Below are 20,004 nucleotides of genomic sequence, written 5' to 3'. Positions count from 1 at the left end.
ATGAACGACATGCCGCTCGCGCTCGCTGTTACGATCCATTATAATAATTTACGTTTCTTAAATTGCTCTAAAGACAATAAATCGATCTTCCGCATACGTCAATGAATTTATCGCATGATTACTATCTAAAATATTTATTTCGAAAAATCTCTTGTAAATTTTTATCCGTTTAAATTTTTCTTTCGACGAACGAATTCCCGCGTTGTCATGTGCACCTGACGGGAACATGTGCGGGTACTTACGTGCCAGCTGGACAACCAGCTTCACATTTGCCCGTCGCTTCATGAGTCATTGCCCTTCTGACGTGCGATTCTTATCGTACTTTTCTGCGGCGTTGATCCGCTAATATGCGATAGTTATGCGATATGCTCCGATAAGTCGATCGAAGTAGATAAGCCATTAGATAGAAGCGGACGAAGCGGTTGAATCTTCCCCTACTGTAGATAATTGCATTTTTAGAGAGAAAGTTTTCCAGCGAATTTTACAGCATTCGTACATGACATATTATAATAAACCTAAAAAAAAGCATTTGCTGTGATTTCTATAAAAATTCTTGTAAATAAAAAAATAAAATTGGAACAACGATATCTTTCGTTTATCTTTGATACGCGTGGGATGAAATTTTTGATGAATCATGAAGCGTTTCAGGAGCGTTGTTATTCAGAGAATCGACGTAATTTTTGGGACTTAAAGCTGCTGATTTGCTAAATGGAATTAAAGTCATATACATGGCCGCAGCCTCTCGTGCTGAGTGAGTGTTAAGTTTCGCGCAATTCTTATGTACAATCGCGAATTTTCTGACACGGCAGAATGTATTACACCGGCGATGCTGCTGCGTGGATCCACGCTGCAGGAGGCAGTGACGTGTCGAGAGTGGGGGCGTCTAGCTGACTGGCCGCGCGGAGCGAAACTGTCTCGGCGTTTGCTTGCACGCCGTCGCTTTGACAGTGGTGTAACAACCTTCGTGAGAGCCGTGCCGTGCCGTGCTGTGCCGTGCCCCGCGTCGTGCTGCGAGTTGATCGAGAAAAAAAGTACACAGTCGGCTGCCGTGGTATTTTCGAAAAATCGATCGTCGCACTCCGTCGAGTGCGGAGGCCGAATTTACGGTCCTACCGTTCGTACGGAAGTTCAGCGTTCAGAACTTGGTGCTTTCCCGAACCTTGCTCCCTCCTTATCAAACGTCAGTTAAATTATAGACTCGCTGGTGAGATCGAGGAGACACCGTTCGAAGTCCCCCCCTTTCCCCCCCTGACGAGAAATTTATCGCGTAAGCGCGACAAGTCATCGCGGGCGTATTTTAAAACTTCTTCACGAGACAGAAGCGCGCAGCCGAGCGGTGGATCGGTTCGATCGATGCTCCGCTGCGGCCAAGTGGGACCGATGATTTTAAACACGCGGACGTTTGAGTAAACATTAGAGACGAGATAGACTTGAACGGCAGACACAAGGGAACCATTATTGCGATAGCCCACGGGCACGTTGTGTGTGGTCTGTGCACGTGATAAAACGTTATCTGTTGCGACACGAAATTTTTTCGCGGCTACGAGACGAAATTAGTCATTTTTGGGAATTCTCGGTGCGGTTTCCTGTCTGGCCCAGGATACCGGAAGAGTACATTAACCAAGAGTACATTTTAACAAAGAAGAGCGATGCATTTGGTGGCTCCTCGTGAAAGAGTCTAACCGTGTCTCATTTAATGACTCAATTATAACAATGTCACGGCTCGTCTTGCTTCGTTTGAAGGTAAATAATTTTTTTCTTCGTATTTTGTGTGTACATCCTGTGCGAATACCATAAGTTTGTCATTTGGGACGAATGTTTGAATTGTAAATGTCACGGTTGGAACGTGCGAGATTTATATGATTTAAAAGGAAGTATAACATAATTACATGTAAAGATAATATATAACGATATGAATTACTTCATTAAGCTTTAATTATTTCATCTACGTCTTTATGTTTTCTTAATCTTAAAAATATCAAGAAACACGTACGTTTGATTGACTAATCTAAATCGCGAAATGCAATTTAATAATTTCTTTGAAAAATTTCTTTTGTTCCTGAATTTTACCGTGCTGTCCGTACGTCCGATTAAAATACGGATTATACTTTTATCGCTTCGTTTTTATCGCGGTAACCCCTAAGCTCTTAGCCTCACAAAATAATGCGTCTTACTTATTCCGTGATAAATATCTCCAGAAAAATAATGCACGTAATATGCGGTTAAAAGATAACGTTGTATCAACGACTGTCGTTATTATTATTTTTATATAATATAAAAAGTACCACTTCCGATGTGTGTGTCACGATAAAAATCTTTCAATGTCACAAAATACATAATACACGCACGAGATGATTCACGAACTTGAAATTGTACTGTTGAATAGCAATCGACACGCTGCTCGATCATATATTTTCGCTTGAATGATTTACACACGATTTACTTGATGACGTATTCTTCAATTCCGCAATCTCTGCATATTCAATGATTTGTAGGATTTATATGTATAGCAGACTTTCGTGGAATTAATTTTCACATAGAGGTAAATCCTAATACATATACGTTCGCTTCGAACACGCGAAGGATAAGACACGAAAGCAAAAGAAGACGATGTGCTTAATACACGTGGAATTGTAAATTTCAGCTTTAAAACATACCGATAAGCGATAGAGATCCGGCTTCTTCAAGTTTCTCCTACGCTTTGGGGAAATTTCAAATTTAAAGAGAGAAACTTCTCATTGCCATTTTATGAAAAACTTCCTTCATTCGCTGTTTTTCAAGTAGAAAGATATTAGAAAGTTAATATAATTACGAAAGCAGAAAACTTATTAATAGAACTTGATGCACTGATTTTGCACAGTAATGAGAAGCATATTTGTTCCGATAAAAAAACTAGTAATTTAGAATCTAACTGCTTTAGAACAAGAGAAAGGACGATGCATCACGGGAAACATTTAATTAATACGATGTAAGATAAGTAAATCAAAATTTGTCTACATTGAGTTAATTCCTGCAGTTAATACCAGTTCTACCGGAACATCTCGACGAATTAATGTTCGCACGAACGCAATGTGTGGAATGCATTCGATCTCATTGTACGGCTCTCACGTAATCAATATTCAACGCAGACGCTGTCACATATCAGCAGTTCCATTCTTTAAAAGTATTAATAATGCTTTTTAGGCCGCTATATTAGACCTGCTATTTAAAATTTTCAAATTTTGAGTGCAGATTTGAAATCAGTAACTTCAAAAATATTAATGTAAAGATTTTCAGGACATGTTTATTATTTTTTTCTCTCCAGCATAATTTCTTTCAAGTTCTAATTTTTGTTGATATTTTATAATTTATTGCTAGTGTAAAAAATTAGATATTTTTATGTTATTCATATTTATCTCAGGAATGTAAAGATATCAAAATTGTTACACAAAGACAGGTGTCCTATATATATGGGATACTATGTAGCAAAGGGTTAATGCACTAAAACAAGCACAAGCTTTACACCGAGCGATTGTCGCTTTTGTGAAGGAAGGACTTTTTATTGTATCGCGAAGGAAACCGCGAAACTCGAAACGAGCGGATTGATTCGAGCGAGGTCATACATCGTTCGCAAAGACCCCATCTGCTGAAGCGATTAACATCACCGGCAACGTGGAATAGCCGGATGATTTTCCTGTTAGGTCGCTTTTCTGCATCGGGGGGGTTGAACTTGGAAACCGCATTTGATGCATAATCATCCATAAGGCCGTCAGTCGTAAATGTAATCATGATGCAACGACAGCGGATGTTATACTCATCACTAACTCAGACGTGACAACGTTTGTTTTCTGCGAGCGCCTTGCTCGTCTTCTCGATTCCGCTCCATTTCGCTTGAATTAAAACGTCAACGCGCAAAGAACCTGCGTCTAACGGTTGAGACTTAACTTCTCAATTAAGATTTTGTTCCGCGAAACGCATCGATTAAATCTCGGAACGCCTTATTAATTGCAAGCTGATACTTTTAACTTTACACATTTGTTATTGACCGCAGGTCAATCGTGAATTATTTAATTGAATTATTTATTGCCACATCAGTCTTTGCCGTTAATTAGAGCGTGGGCGCACCTACCGACAATTAACAAGTAGGTCATTCGATCGTTCGCTAGGAAAGGGGAAAGCATAAGCGCAGATTCATCAACTGCTGCCGGCATGTTTCATCGATCGGATGGTATCATCGAAAATTCCGTATAATAGGGCCATTCGAAAAAGCCAGACGAAAATCGATTCTCTAAACGTGCTATTCAGCTCATTAATTTTCCACTAGGAATTAAGTTTGCTAGTGGAGATCATTTTTCTTGTAGTGAAACAAGATATATCTATTTATAATAAACTAGAAGAATTAAAAGTTAAAAAAAAAAACGTATTTTAGTTGCAAACAGGAAGTTAACAAATATTTGAGACAGTATTTTAATTTCAACGGTGCGGAACATGCAGTATGCGCGGAGATTATATGTATCACGATATTACGCAACAATTGGCGAGCGAGCGGAAAAAACAGAAAGCCTAGCAATTTTGAAAACTCTCGAAAAATCAAATATCGCGAGATTAATACGCCGAATATACAGTGATCGACGTACTTGTTGATTCCGAAGAACGCCACGGATATCGGAAAACGCTTTTAAACATTTGTATGATCTATATTTGCCAGACGCGAGACGAAAACCGGAGCACTTGTAACGCAAGTAAACTTCAACATCCGAACTGTACACGAACTGTCCGTTTTATTTAAGCGTAAGATAACTAAACGAGACATTACTTGTAATTAATTGCATAAAATAAAATAACACCTGCAAAATTGCAGAGCGTTTTGAGAAGCTATCATTCTTAGCGAATTTTATTCTAATAATAGCTATATCTATTCTAGAATAATCGGTATTCTAATATTTGGATTGAGAACCGAAGATACTCGGTTGGACAACACTGGTCTGAATTATCTTTCATTCCTAGACATAATAAAGAATATCTTTCATTGATGCGCTACACGTGAAATGTAGAATGGAAGATATTTTATCTGCTCGACAGCTGTAAGATAAGGTAACTATCAGCGTTACGTCATGCGCTAAATGTTAAGGGTACTGAAACGGATACCGTGTCCCTGGAATCTCAAATGCAACTTGGTGTACATATATATATGTGAAATTAGACCGCAGCAACCGTGCGTGCAGTCAGAGCTTTAACATTTTATAATGCCACGCGGGCCGTTCACTCCAATTACGAATCCACTTTGTGCCGCAATTTTCGATTTTCTGGGTCAATCCCAGCACGTCTGTAATTTATTGCTTTCATGCTTAAGACGTTTATGTGATTTCAGATAATACCGAAATGACAGTTAACGTTCGTCGTGATATACATCTATAATTCTTCGACTTTAACAACACTCCTACCGAACAAAGACGCACGCTTTGATATCCAGCGCCAGCGTCCTAAATTAAAGAGAGATCGTTTTTTTTTTTAAATTAATATAATTAAATCGACATTTTAATCGGAATTAAACATTCAAATGAAACGTTTCAGGCTTTCATTCTGAATCGAGCAATCGCTTTCCCCGTTATCAATGAGAAATATTCGCGCTAATCGCACTTTTTTCACTATTCATCGCTCCGCTTTCGCTTCTCTTTCCTGCTTTCATTTACAATCAAACGTACGCCGATGCTCGTTGACGCATACGTGCGTACGACCGGAGGGGGATTTTACTTGGAGGTTTCCTGTCTTCGTCCGGGATATGACGATATCCCCCCTGCTTGGCCAGTGGCGTAAGCATTCAGAAAAATGCTGCGATCTAAACTTCATTTCTGGCAATCGCAGAATCACATACCTACTTTCCTTTCCGGAATAATAAACAGATTATTTCTGTTTGTAGTCATGTAGAACAATAATAGCATATTATGTCATTAATTTCACAAACAATGTGCATTCTTATTGCGCGTTTAGCTTCGCAAATATTCATACGCTCTTTGAACTCACCGCCTCCTAATTAATTAGTAATCTCTGGTATGAAACTACATTTCCTCGACGACTTCCCGTGGCTATTCTCGTTCTCATTATTGTTTATTTTCAACCATCACAGAGGAGAAACGCCGCATAATTGTAATCGTTATGTAATTATCCTATAACGGACGTGAGAGACTTTCTCATCGGAAGATGCAATTAAGTCGCGCAATACTAAGTTGGTAATCAAATTAAAACAACGACAACAAGTTTTGTTAAATCCATTCTTGAAGATGTTAGATAAAATTTTTGGGTCTCTCGATCGCCAGACCTACGAGGAAACGGAGTAATCTTTTCTTGTAGTTTCCTTTACATCTTTATCGTATTTATCTACGTTTCGAGCTTATCAGCGACGTGAACGTAATGAGTTTCCTTTGAGGATATCCTCAAAGAGGCTTTTTTCAACCGTGCACTTCTACGATAGATAATCTTTAAAATCATTGCCGTAAGTGGGCAACGATGTCTCTTGGGATTCAAATCGCTATCTTGAGTCCGCAGGAGCCGTGCAATTTGCCTTTTCAGCAAATCGAAGACACGCCGGTAACTCTCTCCTCGACTCGAAACTGCTTTTATGGACTCTCTTGGAAAGCCGACTACTACACGGTATCGCAATGCATCCCCTCCGTTCCCTTTATTTATCGGACGTATCAAGTTCTCGTCTCCGCTCGTCAACCCCGATAATTACTCCGCTCTATCGATAAAGAGGGCAGGGTCACACACCATGAGGGAGGCTGGAAGCCACGATCTTAGGCCGCGAAGACGCGCGCTTCTGTGTGTCGTGTCCGCGCGTGTACGATTTAACGAGCACGTCGTGTCCTCGCGAAGACACGCACCGAGCACACTGTCTCTTGCGTGCCTCGATGACATTTCAGCCGCGTGCACGTTTACCATATTAAGCGCGCGCGCTAATGCGTGCCGGTGTTCGGACACGCTTGTCAGGACCGCATCAGTCCTCGTCCGGGCGACCTCGTGACTGGAAACATAATGGGAGAGGACAACTGCGTGTAGTAAGTCATTCAGAGAGAAACGGAAATTAAGATGTTTAAATTGGTGATTTTAATAAAAGGATCAAAACAAATGTACTATAGTTTCTGAAGATAAAGCGGATACATCGAAGCATTCTTAGATACTAAAGTAGAGCTATTTGTCTCATAAATTTGATTCTCTATGTTAAAAAAGTAGAATGTTATCTTTCTTTTGTTTGCATTGTTACATTATAAATTATAAGGACTATGTAAAAAGCGACATTTTGCTGAACGCCTCTCTCCCGAACGGAAAATGTCAGAACTATTATAAAGAATTAAAATTGTTTCGGTAACTTCGCGTTAAACGACTGAATATTAAAAGACAAATTATGCCTCATATTTATAAATCAATATTGATGAAGTTCTGGTGCAACTTTTGCTCCTCCTTAGTATACCGTAATTAACATGGAAATTTTAATTAACGCGACGCTCATTAACTCGATGAAAGTGCGGATAAACTTCCAACTCCGATACATCTTCTTTAAAGATATACGACCAGATTTTTTTCCTCATATATACCTACATATTGTAGACACAAGTCACTAACGATATTTTTTGTGAAGCTACGCCTGATGACATTTATATCGTCCAGTATGCCCTGACGATGACGTACTCAGACAAAAAGAGATGCCTTCGTTTTCTTTTATATTTATTTTGTATGACAAGTGTTTGCACTTTTGTCATACAAAAAAATCAAAATTTTTTGTAGTGCAAACGCGTGCGACGAATTAGTTACATTTTTTTGCATACGTCGAATAATTTACCAATAATTCTAGAATTAGATATTTTTCAAAAAAATAATTTCTTAAAAACCTGTTTATTTTTAATTCAAGACAACAATTTGCAACGACAAAAAATTTTCTTTCAATAATTATGAATTCTATCTGCCTAAAATAAAAATTGTATTTAATGTAAAATGTAATCGAAAGCTAAAGAGATCAAATTACTGTACAGCGGCTCTTGATAAACAAGAGACTTAAGGTTCGTAAAATTATTGCGTCGCATCGCGTAGATGCGCAAGAGGTGATGTCAGGCTAGAGGGTTGTATATAGCGATGGGGAGATCTCAATTGATTTGCTGGAATTGATGCACAAAAAGGCCTTTAATAGGCGTCGATTATCCTCGCCCACAGTTTCCGACGATTATCCAATCGCGGTATTGAAAGAGGTGCAAAAATCTCCCCGCAACAACATTTAAGTCGCTCATTGCAATTGTGAACACACGTCACTGCAAATATGTACGATATGGACTATGTATAACAAGAGGATTTGATACACTTTGTTTTAATTGATTAAAGAGGCCTACCAAATATTTCCAAACTTAATTCAAAATATGGAATGAGATATGCATGTGAGTTAGTAATATGATAATAAAATATATCTAGGCTATTAATCTTTTTAATATACTGTATTATGCTTAAGTCAAAAATAAATGAAGCGAATGTCATGCATGTGACATGCAAACGAAGAATATAAAAGCAAAGCTGACACTCAATCGAATAAAAAAAAAAGAAAGAACTTTTCCTTTCATATATTTGGACTCTTTACTTTTAAAATACTCAAGAATAATGTAATATTCATAGATCTGAGATAAATTTTCTGGCATGGACTACTTTTATATAAAAGGAATCAAGACCTAGTTTTAACTATTTTGAATTGAAGATATTTTGAGAATCAAATGTTTAAATATATAAAGAATCAAATTAAATATTATTTATCTTTTATAAAAATCGCTTATGCAGAATAAAATAATAAAATACTAGTCTATTTACCTCTTTACATAGATTTAAAATTTATGTATTTATTATATATTTCTTTGTGTTTTTATTTTAGATTTGTACAAATGTGTGATTAATTCACTTTTTTTAAAATCTATGAAGCTTAAGGACTTGCGATTAACGTTGCAAATTACATTTATAAATGACACAAGTCATATTAAATCATAAGTCATTAGCCATTTATTTTACTACAGAGATTCTCTTTTTGAATTAGTTTCTCTTTCATTCGATTGACGCTCGGATTCTATTTATAAAAGCTTTCTCTATAATTCCCTTTGTCGCGTGAGAAATGGAATCGAACTTCGATCAATTATAACGGAGAAGTTAATGGTCATAGAGCACCCGGTGGGAGATTGCTACCGCAGGATTTCCGTAGGGCATGAAAAATCGAAATCGGTCACGTCGAAGACGTCTGTTTATATACGACGAGCGTTGACCCACAAAGGCATCGGTGCGAGCTAGTGCGATGCCGAACGACGCGAATGCTAATTCGATTATCTTCCCCCTGAGCGACTCGGTCCACCCCGAGCGACGTCGGTCACCCTTACGTGACGTCGGCGTCACCCTGTTGGTCCGTGAAATGAGTAAGTAGTAGTATTAGTGCCGATAGTAATAGTGCAAGGCACGTGGTATCGACCACTCGGCATTTATACCCATCTCTCCCGCACGTGTATCAATCTTATTATTATCTGAGATAACGGTCTCGTGAGGGATATCAGTTCTTTCGGATTGGACGGCGAATCAATCCATTGTATACGCCGTAGAATCGATAATGTGTACGAAACTGCGCCCCAGGTTTCGAAACGTTTCCGTTGTGTATTCTACTATTCGCAGTTATTGTGCACGCTATACCTGCATTTTTCTCGTATCAAAGATTTCATTACGTGAAAGCACACTGAACGCAAAACAGAGTATCTTCACTAAATAGATGGATGCACATTTGACACGTGTTTGAATGCCTGCGAGTTTTGTCGTGGCAATGTTGAACTTGCTTGAAACAACTTTTGAATAAATATTGAAATTGATCTTTTAATTGAAACTAAGATATCGCGAGATTGAAATTAAGATATCGATTTGAGGATTAGCGAGAAAGAACCGCAGAGGCTGCGTACATCACGCTCTGCGTTCTCAAAAGGAAAGGAAAATATTCAATCTTAGATTATTTATCAAATTTAACATCAAATACAAATTATACAATTTTTTAATATAAATAAAGCCATCTTAATAAAAAAACTTCTTCTTTTTAACGTTGTATAAAATTTTGATCAAGATTTCTGCTTTTATATCAGGTTGCAAATACGTTTCTAGTTTGAAAGATTGTTCCTCTATGAAAGTTAGAACAAAAATTCTAGGCGCGACCCTCTGGCTCAGCGGTTAAAGTAAAGTGGCCGTCTAAATAAGTTCTGCAATTTATCGTGACAGATTCACGGGGAGAAGCCTCTGAAATATATCTTGATATCGATATTGGAATGGCTCACAGTCCCCTCCGTAACTTTCCGGATCGTGATTTCTCCCCTGACTCCCTCCGTTATCGATCTCCTATCTTCTCGCGTATCTATCGAATTGTCTTCTCCTGCGTTCGATAAATCGTCCCTCGCTGCCTCGAGCTACCTTTTGTTTTGCAGCTTCTAAATTTACACGAGAGCGATATTTCGATACTCGTTCGGCAACCCCCCCCGTTCAAGCGCCATCTCGCTACCCTCGCCACAAAGCAACCCCCCATCGATTTTCCGCGCGCACGAGCTTGCCGCCGCCGCCGCCGCCGTTTTACCAAATAAGGGAAGGACTCGCGCTCCTAGCACGAGCAACCCCCCGACCTACAACATGGCCGGCCACCGGATGACAGTTGTTGCACCCGTCTCGCGTGCTCGTTGACCCCGTGACGCTCCCACCGGCGTCCCATTCGGCGTGCACCTGTCGCCGTCATGTGTTCGCGCCGTCGGCGCCGATTACGCCGCGATTCCGCGACGGTGAGCCTGTCAAACGTCACGCGATTAACGCCGCTCGGAATTCTCGGCGTGTCCTCGTAAAAGCCTGCTGCCAAGATTCGACCCCCACGATTCGAGTTCCTGACAGCGAGCCTATAACGCTCGTGTGAAAGTAGATGGAAAACATCGCAACGACCTCGTCAATCTGTGACACTGTAAATATTATTTGATCCAGCGACGTTATTCCTTAACGTTCCTGTTTTTGTTTACGTTAGTTAACTTTAAATTACGTCAGTTAACAGTTAAACTAAGCTAAACTTTACTTTCCATCCATGTCTAATACCTACACAAGAAATGAAGATAATAGTTAAATATAGCCGGCGTTAATGAAACTAAGCTTTCAAGCCGGATTTGTTTAAATACCCATCTTTTCAAAATTGATCTGTCATTTATATCATAGCTATTTATACGTAAGAATTATAACGTGGTATCTTGGAGGTCGAGATTTTTATATGATACTGTAATTATAATCTAAAAATTATATGTGCGCAATGATTTTGTTGTATTATCAATCAATCAGAGAAACGCTTGAAGTTTTTGATGTGCATGCAGGTTCTTTGAACTCTATATTCCTCGTTTGCGAATGCACAAGAATTCTGACATCGAACGTTGGGAAAACTATTTTGAATGAGTTGCCGGTTTGTTGTTTTAGCGTAATGATATGAGAATGTCGCGTTAGGTTGGGATCCGCAAACACATAGTACTCTTATTGTGAATATTAACGCCGTAGTTAGAGACGTCATGGAACTCGTTAATAATTCATGTAAACAATATGCAGCAAGTGCGTTTTTAATTGCAGTACGATAAGGCTTTGAAATTTTATAGTAAAAAATTTTCTTTCAGCTACAAAAGATGACTTTTGATATCATTAATTTTCTCCACTTCTATCGTGTTTTATGTTTATTACGGAAAAGCTTAATATATTTCTGAAACTTTTTGGAAGAGCGCAATCCTTTCTACTGATAATTAGAAAGTTGATAATTAGATTGTTTTTTTCGCAATTATTATTAGAATATATGCTTTTGTTTACGATTTAAAGACGTAGATATGTTTTTAAAAGCGCACATTTTGATATTTATCAAAAGCATATGTTGCGGGGAGGGGAGGGGAAAGGGGAAATACGCGGATAAAAAGAAACATGAATAATTTCATACAAGCAAATATCGCAACAAATACCACGCCCTTGTTTCAAATTGTTCCAGTGGAATGTCAAACGCAAACATTTATTTTACATTGCAGCTCGACGGCTATTTACGTTGCACATCGATATTGTCCGCAGTTATTGATGAAATGTGTTATGTATTTTACCGTTGGTAAAGCAATCGGTACAGCGATATTATTATTATTAGCAATATATCATTTTTATATAAACCTGTACGTAGCATATATTTATACCACAATATATTGCTCATTATTTAATCAATTCTTTTTAGAAGTATATAAATACTTCAGAAATTTATACGTCCTAAAGTCCAGCTTTTCAATCGTCTCAAGATCTCGGCGAATCGATTATTATTTTAACAGAAAAGAATTTCTCATCAGCTATAAAGTGGGCGTATTTATGATCTTTTAATATCAACTTTCAGATGGAAATTTTAATGAAACGATATCAAGTTTGTCACTGACTGGAAAAACCAGTTCTTGCTCTTTTCATAACTGTTCTTCCAAACAAGCTCGCCTGTTAAGATCGGATTGCGTCGATTAAATTCAAATCACATTTCAAGTCGATTCATCGTGAAAACTATCAGCGTAATTATACGAAACTTCAGCAGTCCAATCTTCGCGCAGTATGCGATCATTTTCCCCGAGAGAAACCGAGAGGCTCGGTGACCGAAGATGACAAGCGCGAAATGTACTTTCGGGCCGAAAATAACGCGGCCGGTACGACGGAACGGTGGAATCCCGCCGTTTGCAATTTTAGAAACCGTAAAGCCGATCGCAAGTCCTCTCGTGCGCAAGTGACAAGGGTGAGCTCAGTCCTCCCGGACGTGGTGCTCTCTCGTCGGGTCCCGCGCGGCGTAAAACGCGATCGCGACGTTCTCACGTGAGTCATCCTCGGTGTCCTGGTCGATGCGAACAGCCGAATGGAACCCCTTCGCGAACGCTTCAGGTAAGGGAGGGTTGTTCCGTTCGCGGAAACTGATCAACGGGATTCATCTCCCAGCCGACGAGTTCGCAGAATCCATTTATTTCGCGGTATCGATGCGGATACGCGTTAATCCGCGCTGTCCAGGCGTGCGCGTGTGTCGTCTATCCGGAATTAATGGTTCGACATATATGTAATACCGAGTGAATATATACGTTCGGACTACAGCTTGAAATTTCAATTTCATTGTAGTCTCGGACTAGTGACAAGTTACCACTCGGCGGTTGAAGCTCGAACAGAAACTCAATCATATTAAACAGTCAGTCCGTAGTTTGCATTCGTCGCGGATTAATATTTCAAGTATTCTGCGAGTATCTACGAGGTATAATCCTGAAGTGAGCTCTCCTTGTGCTTTTAGCAAGAAAAGTATCTGTTTATACATTATGCTAGAATTGTTTCTATACGTGGAATATTCTAGAATTTCCGGGCTTAATTTCAGTGTTTCCAACATATTTCGAATCGAGTTTTTAAACAGAGAATTACAATGATCATACAAGTTATATGCGCATTTTTTTGTTATCCAGTCTTGAATCTATTGATGAATTTAAATCCGGAATTCCGAAAGAATTAGATTTAATGAACAATATCGAGGATTCAATCTACCGTACGATATCGAGTGATAAAGTCTTGTATCTTGAAAGTTAACTTCATATGACAAGCGTTCGTTTCCACTCATTTATATACTCACTATAGTCACAATCTGTTTCTAAATTGGTTAAAATAACTACGACTTTAAAAAAATATTCTTGAATAATGTTGCAGTATTATATAAGTGCCACACTATGATTAAATGATTATTTGTTAGTCGAATCACATGAAAACTCACATCATGTAAATTGCTTTGACTTGCAGATGCCTTTCACGTTGTAAAGTGGCTCTCGTCGAAAGAAGCTGTACACTTACGATGGGCAAGCTTTTGAGTCTTTTGGCTCGAGATGAGTCTACCTGTTGCACCCCTCAGAAGTACGATGTCTTCTTGGATTTCGAAAGTGAGTACAAATGATTTTTTCGCGAAGTTTTAACCTTAATTCCAAGTGCCATTTTTCGCATTACATATCGTGTATTAATATTTTGCATAATATATATAATTCGATTTCATAATATATAGATATTTGATAAAAATATTAATCAAATTCTACAAAATAACGTACAATTCTACACGATAAAAAAATAAATATAATTCTTTTATAATAGCGAGACGTAACAAAACCTTCTGTGTATAGTAAAGAGACATATGTGAGTCGATAATTATCGAACTGTCCTATTTGTCTGTTTTACAGACGCACAACCGTCGGACCTCGAACGCGAGACATTCGAGGCGGTGCAAAGAGTACTGAAAAATTCGGAGTCTATTTTAGAGGAGATACAATGTTACAAAGGAGCCGGGAAAGAAATCAGAGAGGCGATTTCGGCACCCACGGAGGAATGTCAACGAAAAGCATACCTGACCGTGGCACCTCTCGTCGCAAAACTCAAACGATTCTATGAGTTTTCCTTGGAACTTGGTACGTTTCATTAATCACATTGACGCTAAGTTCTTTTTATAAATAACGATATTACACGAGGGCATGCTTCTCGGAAGCTCGATATCGGTGCGAATATTGGGAAAACTTCATCTGAGAATGCTTCACCATGTATCCGAGAAATACTTTTAGCCATATTTGTGGCATAAACTTTTAATTATATTAGGTACAGGTGGTTATGAAACATGCAAAACGCGGAGAAGTATTTTAGAACAGTACTAATCTCGAGATCCGACATATTTTTCGTAAATATTTTTCTTAGCAACGTCACGTAGAGTAGTAAAAATGCAATATTTAAGCTTCTACATTTTCATATTTTGATATTATTATTTGGTAATAATTTGGTTAAAAGAAGTCATTCCTGACAACGTTAAATTCAAATTATTGATTAGCTATTTATTTGTTTCTTATTATTGTTATATGTAACCATTAATTCTCCATATTATTACGTTATATGTTATACTGTTTTTGGGTTACATAATGTATTATATTACATATTGTATTATATTACATGTATGAATATCGACTAATTATTGCACGTATTTTGTTTAAAATTACTGAAAATTTCTACTTCGCATAATTAAATTTGGATATTAAAATTGGTAATAATTTTTATATATTTATTATATGTAAATGTAGAAAGGGTCGTGCCGAAAATTCTGGGACAATTGTGCTCGGGAAACCTTTCACCGACCCAACATCTGGAGACGCAGCAGGCGCTAGTCAAGCAATTGGCGGAGATATTGGAATTTGTATTGAAGTTTGACGAGCACAAGATGAAAACGCCGGCGATTCAGAATGATTTCAGCTACTATCGTAGAACATTGACGAGGGCATCGCTGGCGCGCCAGGACAACGCCGAAAAGGACCTAGTTGTCGGGAACGAACTCGCCAACCGAATGTCCTTGTTTTACGCCCACGCGACACCCATGCTTCGAGTTCTGAGTCACGCGACCATTACTTTCTTGATGGACGTAAGTGGTATCGCCTCTCTACATTGTTCCCGTCCGCGCGACCTCCCATTGTTACCCGGACAATTATTGATCCGGCCAGATGCTAACTGGCAATTAGACGAAATTCCGCGGTATCCAGGCGCGGTTTCTCGGTATATCTCCCTTAATCATTCCGATCGATTGGAGAACTAAATCTAGTTCTTGTAACCCTGTAAAACTATTGATTTCATCGCAATTAAACGATGTACTAAAACTAAACGATAATATTTCTCGATCGATCGTATTTTAAAATATCGCGAATATATTATCTTGATGATTATTTTTTTAAAATTTATATTAAAAATTATCTATAAAGAAATGTAAGATTTTTTTAGATTGAATCTGATAAACAATACAATTTTACATTTTTGATGTTATAAAATAGAAAGATAAATATAAAATATAGCGGCAATATTTTAAATCCTATCTATCTCGTTAAAACATTTTTTGCAAGACATTTTTTATCAATCAGCACGAAGACTTTTTCAACAATGTTACAATGAATCGCGGGCTTTCGTTCGTATTGATTATGGATGACAAATAACCGCGTTACGTGATCGACATGCGATGTAATGGCAAGACGGGAAAAAAAATTGCCGACGAGAATAATGGCTCTGCTGAACTGGAAAATTGACAGGTATCCTGGTCTGCGATTCAAATTACCCGAGCGCTCTATATGGGCTACATCAGCCAGAGAAATAAATACGGCATGATGTATATGCAAGCTTTTAATTAAAATCGATAACGAAATAATAATCCAATAATAAAGACCATCTTCAATTTGTACACATATGTGTTTTATGGTAACATGATGCCTATTAAATGCAGAATTTTCCAACAGATATCAAAAAATTTATATAAAAAATATTTGTTAGGATAGCAAAGTTACCGTTTCCAGCGATATATTTATTGCTTACAAAACTGTGTTTTATTTTTTTTTTTTAGAATGAAGATATAGCAAGGGAAAACATTACAGAAACGCTTGGTACAATGGCAAAAGTGTGTCTTCGAATGTTGGAAAATCCGTAAGTATTATTTCCATCAATATGCAAAGAGAGAGTCTTGCCTCAAGGGAGGTAGGAATTTCTTCGTGAAGCTAATTTGGGAAATATCTTCTACCAGGAATCTGCTGGCGCAATTCCAACGAGAAGAGACTCAACTCTTTGTCTTAAGGGTTATGGTGGGTCTGGTGATCCTCTACGATCATGTACATCCCCAAGGTGCCTTTGTAAAGGGTTCGAATGTGGATGTAAGTATCGGAAAAAATTGCGGCGTAATATTTTAGGAAAAAAAATTTGTTAACTAATGTTAAAAATCCTAATTCCGTTTTCTATATCTGTATATGCATATTTATATAAATAATACAATACTTCTACTGAAACTGTTGTAACATCCAAGTTAAAATACTGAAAAACAATTAATTTTGAAGATAAAATATTATAGAAAAATATTCGTTGTAAGAAGCCGCAGATAAGAATCTCCTTTCGTCTATATTCCTTCGATTTCATGTGTGGTCTAAATCCAACAGGTCAAAGGCTGTGTGAAGCTATTAAAGGACCAGCCGCCTTGCAAGAGCGAGGGCCTTCTGAACGCCCTTCGCTACACCACGAAGCACTTGAACGAGGAGAACACGCCGAAGAACATAAAGAATCTGCTTGCCGCATGATTACCGAAGCAACGCGGTTGCTGTATCAGAAGCTGAGACTGCTGGCCGCACTTCCTTCAGACACTTTTCGAGCGGTATCGTTCCGAACGACCGTTTTTGTAACCGAACGTAGGTCCAAGAATCTTTCGTTCGCGCTTAAAAGTGCGACCCGCGTCAGTCGAGCTTCCTTCTTACACGCGAATGGTGGACCACGCGTATCTTCGGAAAGCTCTATGTCAAAAGCTGCCCGAAAACTGCCGAGCGACTTGAAGTCCTCGAACAACAATCGTTAAGTAACACGGTAACGTAATGATCGACTTCGGCAGAACGATCAATTGCGCGTTCCTTTTCCTATGATCGTCTGCGAACACACGTGTGCGATTATTATTATCATTACTGATATTATTATTATACCGCGAAACGATTATTGCCAGCGAGGCATTGTCGAATCGGCAAATCTTCCGTGATTTATTCATCATTTTGATTAAACGTTTGTTGGCATTAATGTCTCCCGATAGCGAACCTCGCGGATCCTCAATTCGCGGAATTTCTCAACGACAAGGAAAGTTAGATAGAAGCTACAATAGATTTTTATGGCCACAGATTGTTCCCCATAGCCAATGTTTCCTTTGGTGCAGTGTTTCAACCAAAGTCGTCACTTGACATGATTTCCGGCCGGATGAAAAGTTAATTATACGGGATGAAAAGTTAATTAGAGCATATCATAGTGTATTTAAGGTAACATGAATTGTGGACTTTTGGAGATGTTACGAAGAGAGCTTTAATCACGTTATGGATATTATGGAGATTTTTAGCTCTTGTTTTCTTTGTTGAATGGCGGGCGAGAGGGTGGATTGTGAGAGTGTGAATTGCAGAGTCGAATACTGCCGGATCACCGAGTATGTATAATCTCGATAATATCATTTCATCGGTAACCCAATGTTTGAAAAGTATCAAATATTATTGCGGATGATTTGGGTTGATTATTAAAATCTAAAATCATTTTACAATCTTTTTGCGCGATTCAAGAATTAAAAAAACCAAAGATGCTTTTAGTGTATAGTAAAGCTATAAGAATGTCAAAGATGTGATTTATTATTATTATATATTATGTGATTGTATCATTATATTATTAATATTCTCATTACGAATAATGCTACGAAAATTATAATAATAGTAACGAGCGAAATCACACATGCCGCAATATATCTCAGCGGTATTACGTCATTGTTTATATATTAATGCAGAAAGATCCGCCAAACGCAGATTAATCCTCGAAAATTTGTAATATTTTGTTCATCCAATCGATGCAACATTAAGTTGCAAAGTTTGCTGCATCAAAAATTTCGTCACGGTTTTGTAACACATTCTTAAATAATTAATTATAAATCTTCAAATTACATTTGTTATAAATTATAGAATATTATGTTTCACTTACTTGACCAGTTTTCGATCAGTTTTGTATATAATTTTTAAAATTTTTATCGGATTTTTGAAGATACCGGACTAATAAAACAATCCTCAGATATTGCAAATTTTTACTGTCGTACTAACAAAAAAGATTTATGATAAAGACATTTAAGACGGTTTTTATATATACATATGACGTAAATATCAGGAAAAATCTTACAGGAGTTTTCGAACTGACTTTAGCACAAAACATCTTCTTGCGCGTTTTAGAGATTAATACCTTGAAGACTGCTTGCCGACCATAATGTGGAACCTTGTGTGAAAGTACACGTAATCGGAGAACACACGTTTACGTAAGATTTTACCGTGAAACGTTTATTAGTAGGGAAACCTCAGACACACTCAAATACTGTATATACAGATTGTTATGACGTATTATCTACATCTACAGGTATTGCTGTTACATTGGCACTCCATCGACAAGTGCCCAGACTTATTGCCTTGGTAATTATTAAGGGAAAAAAAACGAGACACAGTATTTAGTTATTTTTAAGTGCCGTTCATTGTATGCTTCATTTTGTAACGTTATTCAATGTCAATTAACACGAGAAATATTATTATCGCACGTATTACACGCGCGCACGTGCGCAAACTGTACTTGAATTAAATTAAAATCCCCTGAAATGCATAGAGCCTATAATTATTTCAGTAATTATTATTCCGATGAATCAGTTCCTTTCAAACGCGCATTTTTGCGTTGCGATAAACATCATGTGCAACTGTTCTCACGAGGAATTTTCTTCCTATCATGCATTATTGATTTATAATGCTAATTTATAATAACATGCTAAGCGTGATGAAAGAGAGATAATATTGCAAAAAAGTTTAACTAGCTTGAGCGTCCAATGTAATTATTTAGATGGTCTAACATAATTACTTTCAAATCTGTATCTGGTAAAATTTTTATACATTTTAGCAAAACCGTTTTATTTTCATATATTTTTTTCCAATGCATCACACACGATCCAAATATATGTTATATTTTACATGCAAAGAAACAATTACGAAAAAATTTTATTCGAGAGAAACAATTATGAAAAAATTTTAAAAGATAACTTTTTATATTAAATTTTAAAACTTAAATGTATTTGTCTGAAGATAACAATATGTTCACATACTTTCAGGCGCGTATGTAAACATAAAATATCTTTTTTACCTTTTTTGTTGTTTTATAACTTTTCTTTTTCATAAGAGATAAAAGAGATGCGCATTTTTAAAATTACATAACTTGAAATAGATAAGATAATTCTATATAGAGAATCTTTATATGAGAACTGTCTTATCAATAATTGATAAAATGTTATCAACGATTAACAATATCGTGTACAGTTGCATCTGATTATTATCAGTCGATAACTCACAAGAGCAAAGCTTTAGGAGGGAGAACAGGCAGAAAGATTCGTGACCCTTA

At 37.5% G+C, this 20,004-nt stretch overlaps 1 protein-coding gene across 4 annotated transcripts; it reads left to right on the top strand.

Annotated features, from left to right (window-relative positions):
• Window positions 1-928: 928 nt before the first annotated feature.
• On the top strand, window positions 929-19,221 carry LOC139823435 (CYFIP-related Rac1 interactor B). 4 transcript variants are annotated; one of them, XM_071795989.1, is made up of 7 exons: window positions 929-1,743; window positions 13,816-13,952; window positions 14,244-14,468; window positions 15,126-15,460; window positions 16,424-16,503; window positions 16,601-16,727; window positions 17,007-19,221. In XM_071795989.1, the coding sequence occupies exons 2-7, from the start codon at window positions 13,868-13,870 to the stop codon at window positions 17,142-17,144; spliced, it is 990 nt and encodes a 329-aa protein (XP_071652090.1). In that variant the 5' UTR covers window positions 929-1,743; window positions 13,816-13,867; the 3' UTR covers window positions 17,145-19,221. The 4 variants fall into 4 exon arrangements, with proteins under 4 accessions (XP_071652090.1, XP_071652092.1, XP_071652091.1 ...); XM_071795991.1 differs by lacking the exon at window positions 929-1,743 and adding an exon at window positions 7,010-7,034; XM_071795990.1 differs by lacking the exon at window positions 929-1,743 and adding an exon at window positions 10,641-10,972.
• The last annotated feature ends 783 nt before the right edge of the window (window positions 19,222-20,004 follow it).

Source organism: Temnothorax longispinosus, chromosome 12 (assembly GCF_030848805.1).
Source record: "Temnothorax longispinosus isolate EJ_2023e chromosome 12, Tlon_JGU_v1, whole genome shotgun sequence".
Taxonomy (NCBI): domain Eukaryota; kingdom Metazoa; phylum Arthropoda; class Insecta; order Hymenoptera; family Formicidae; genus Temnothorax; species Temnothorax longispinosus.
The sequence above is the reverse complement of the archived record's forward strand: the minus strand, read 5'-3'. Positions and strand labels throughout refer to the sequence as shown.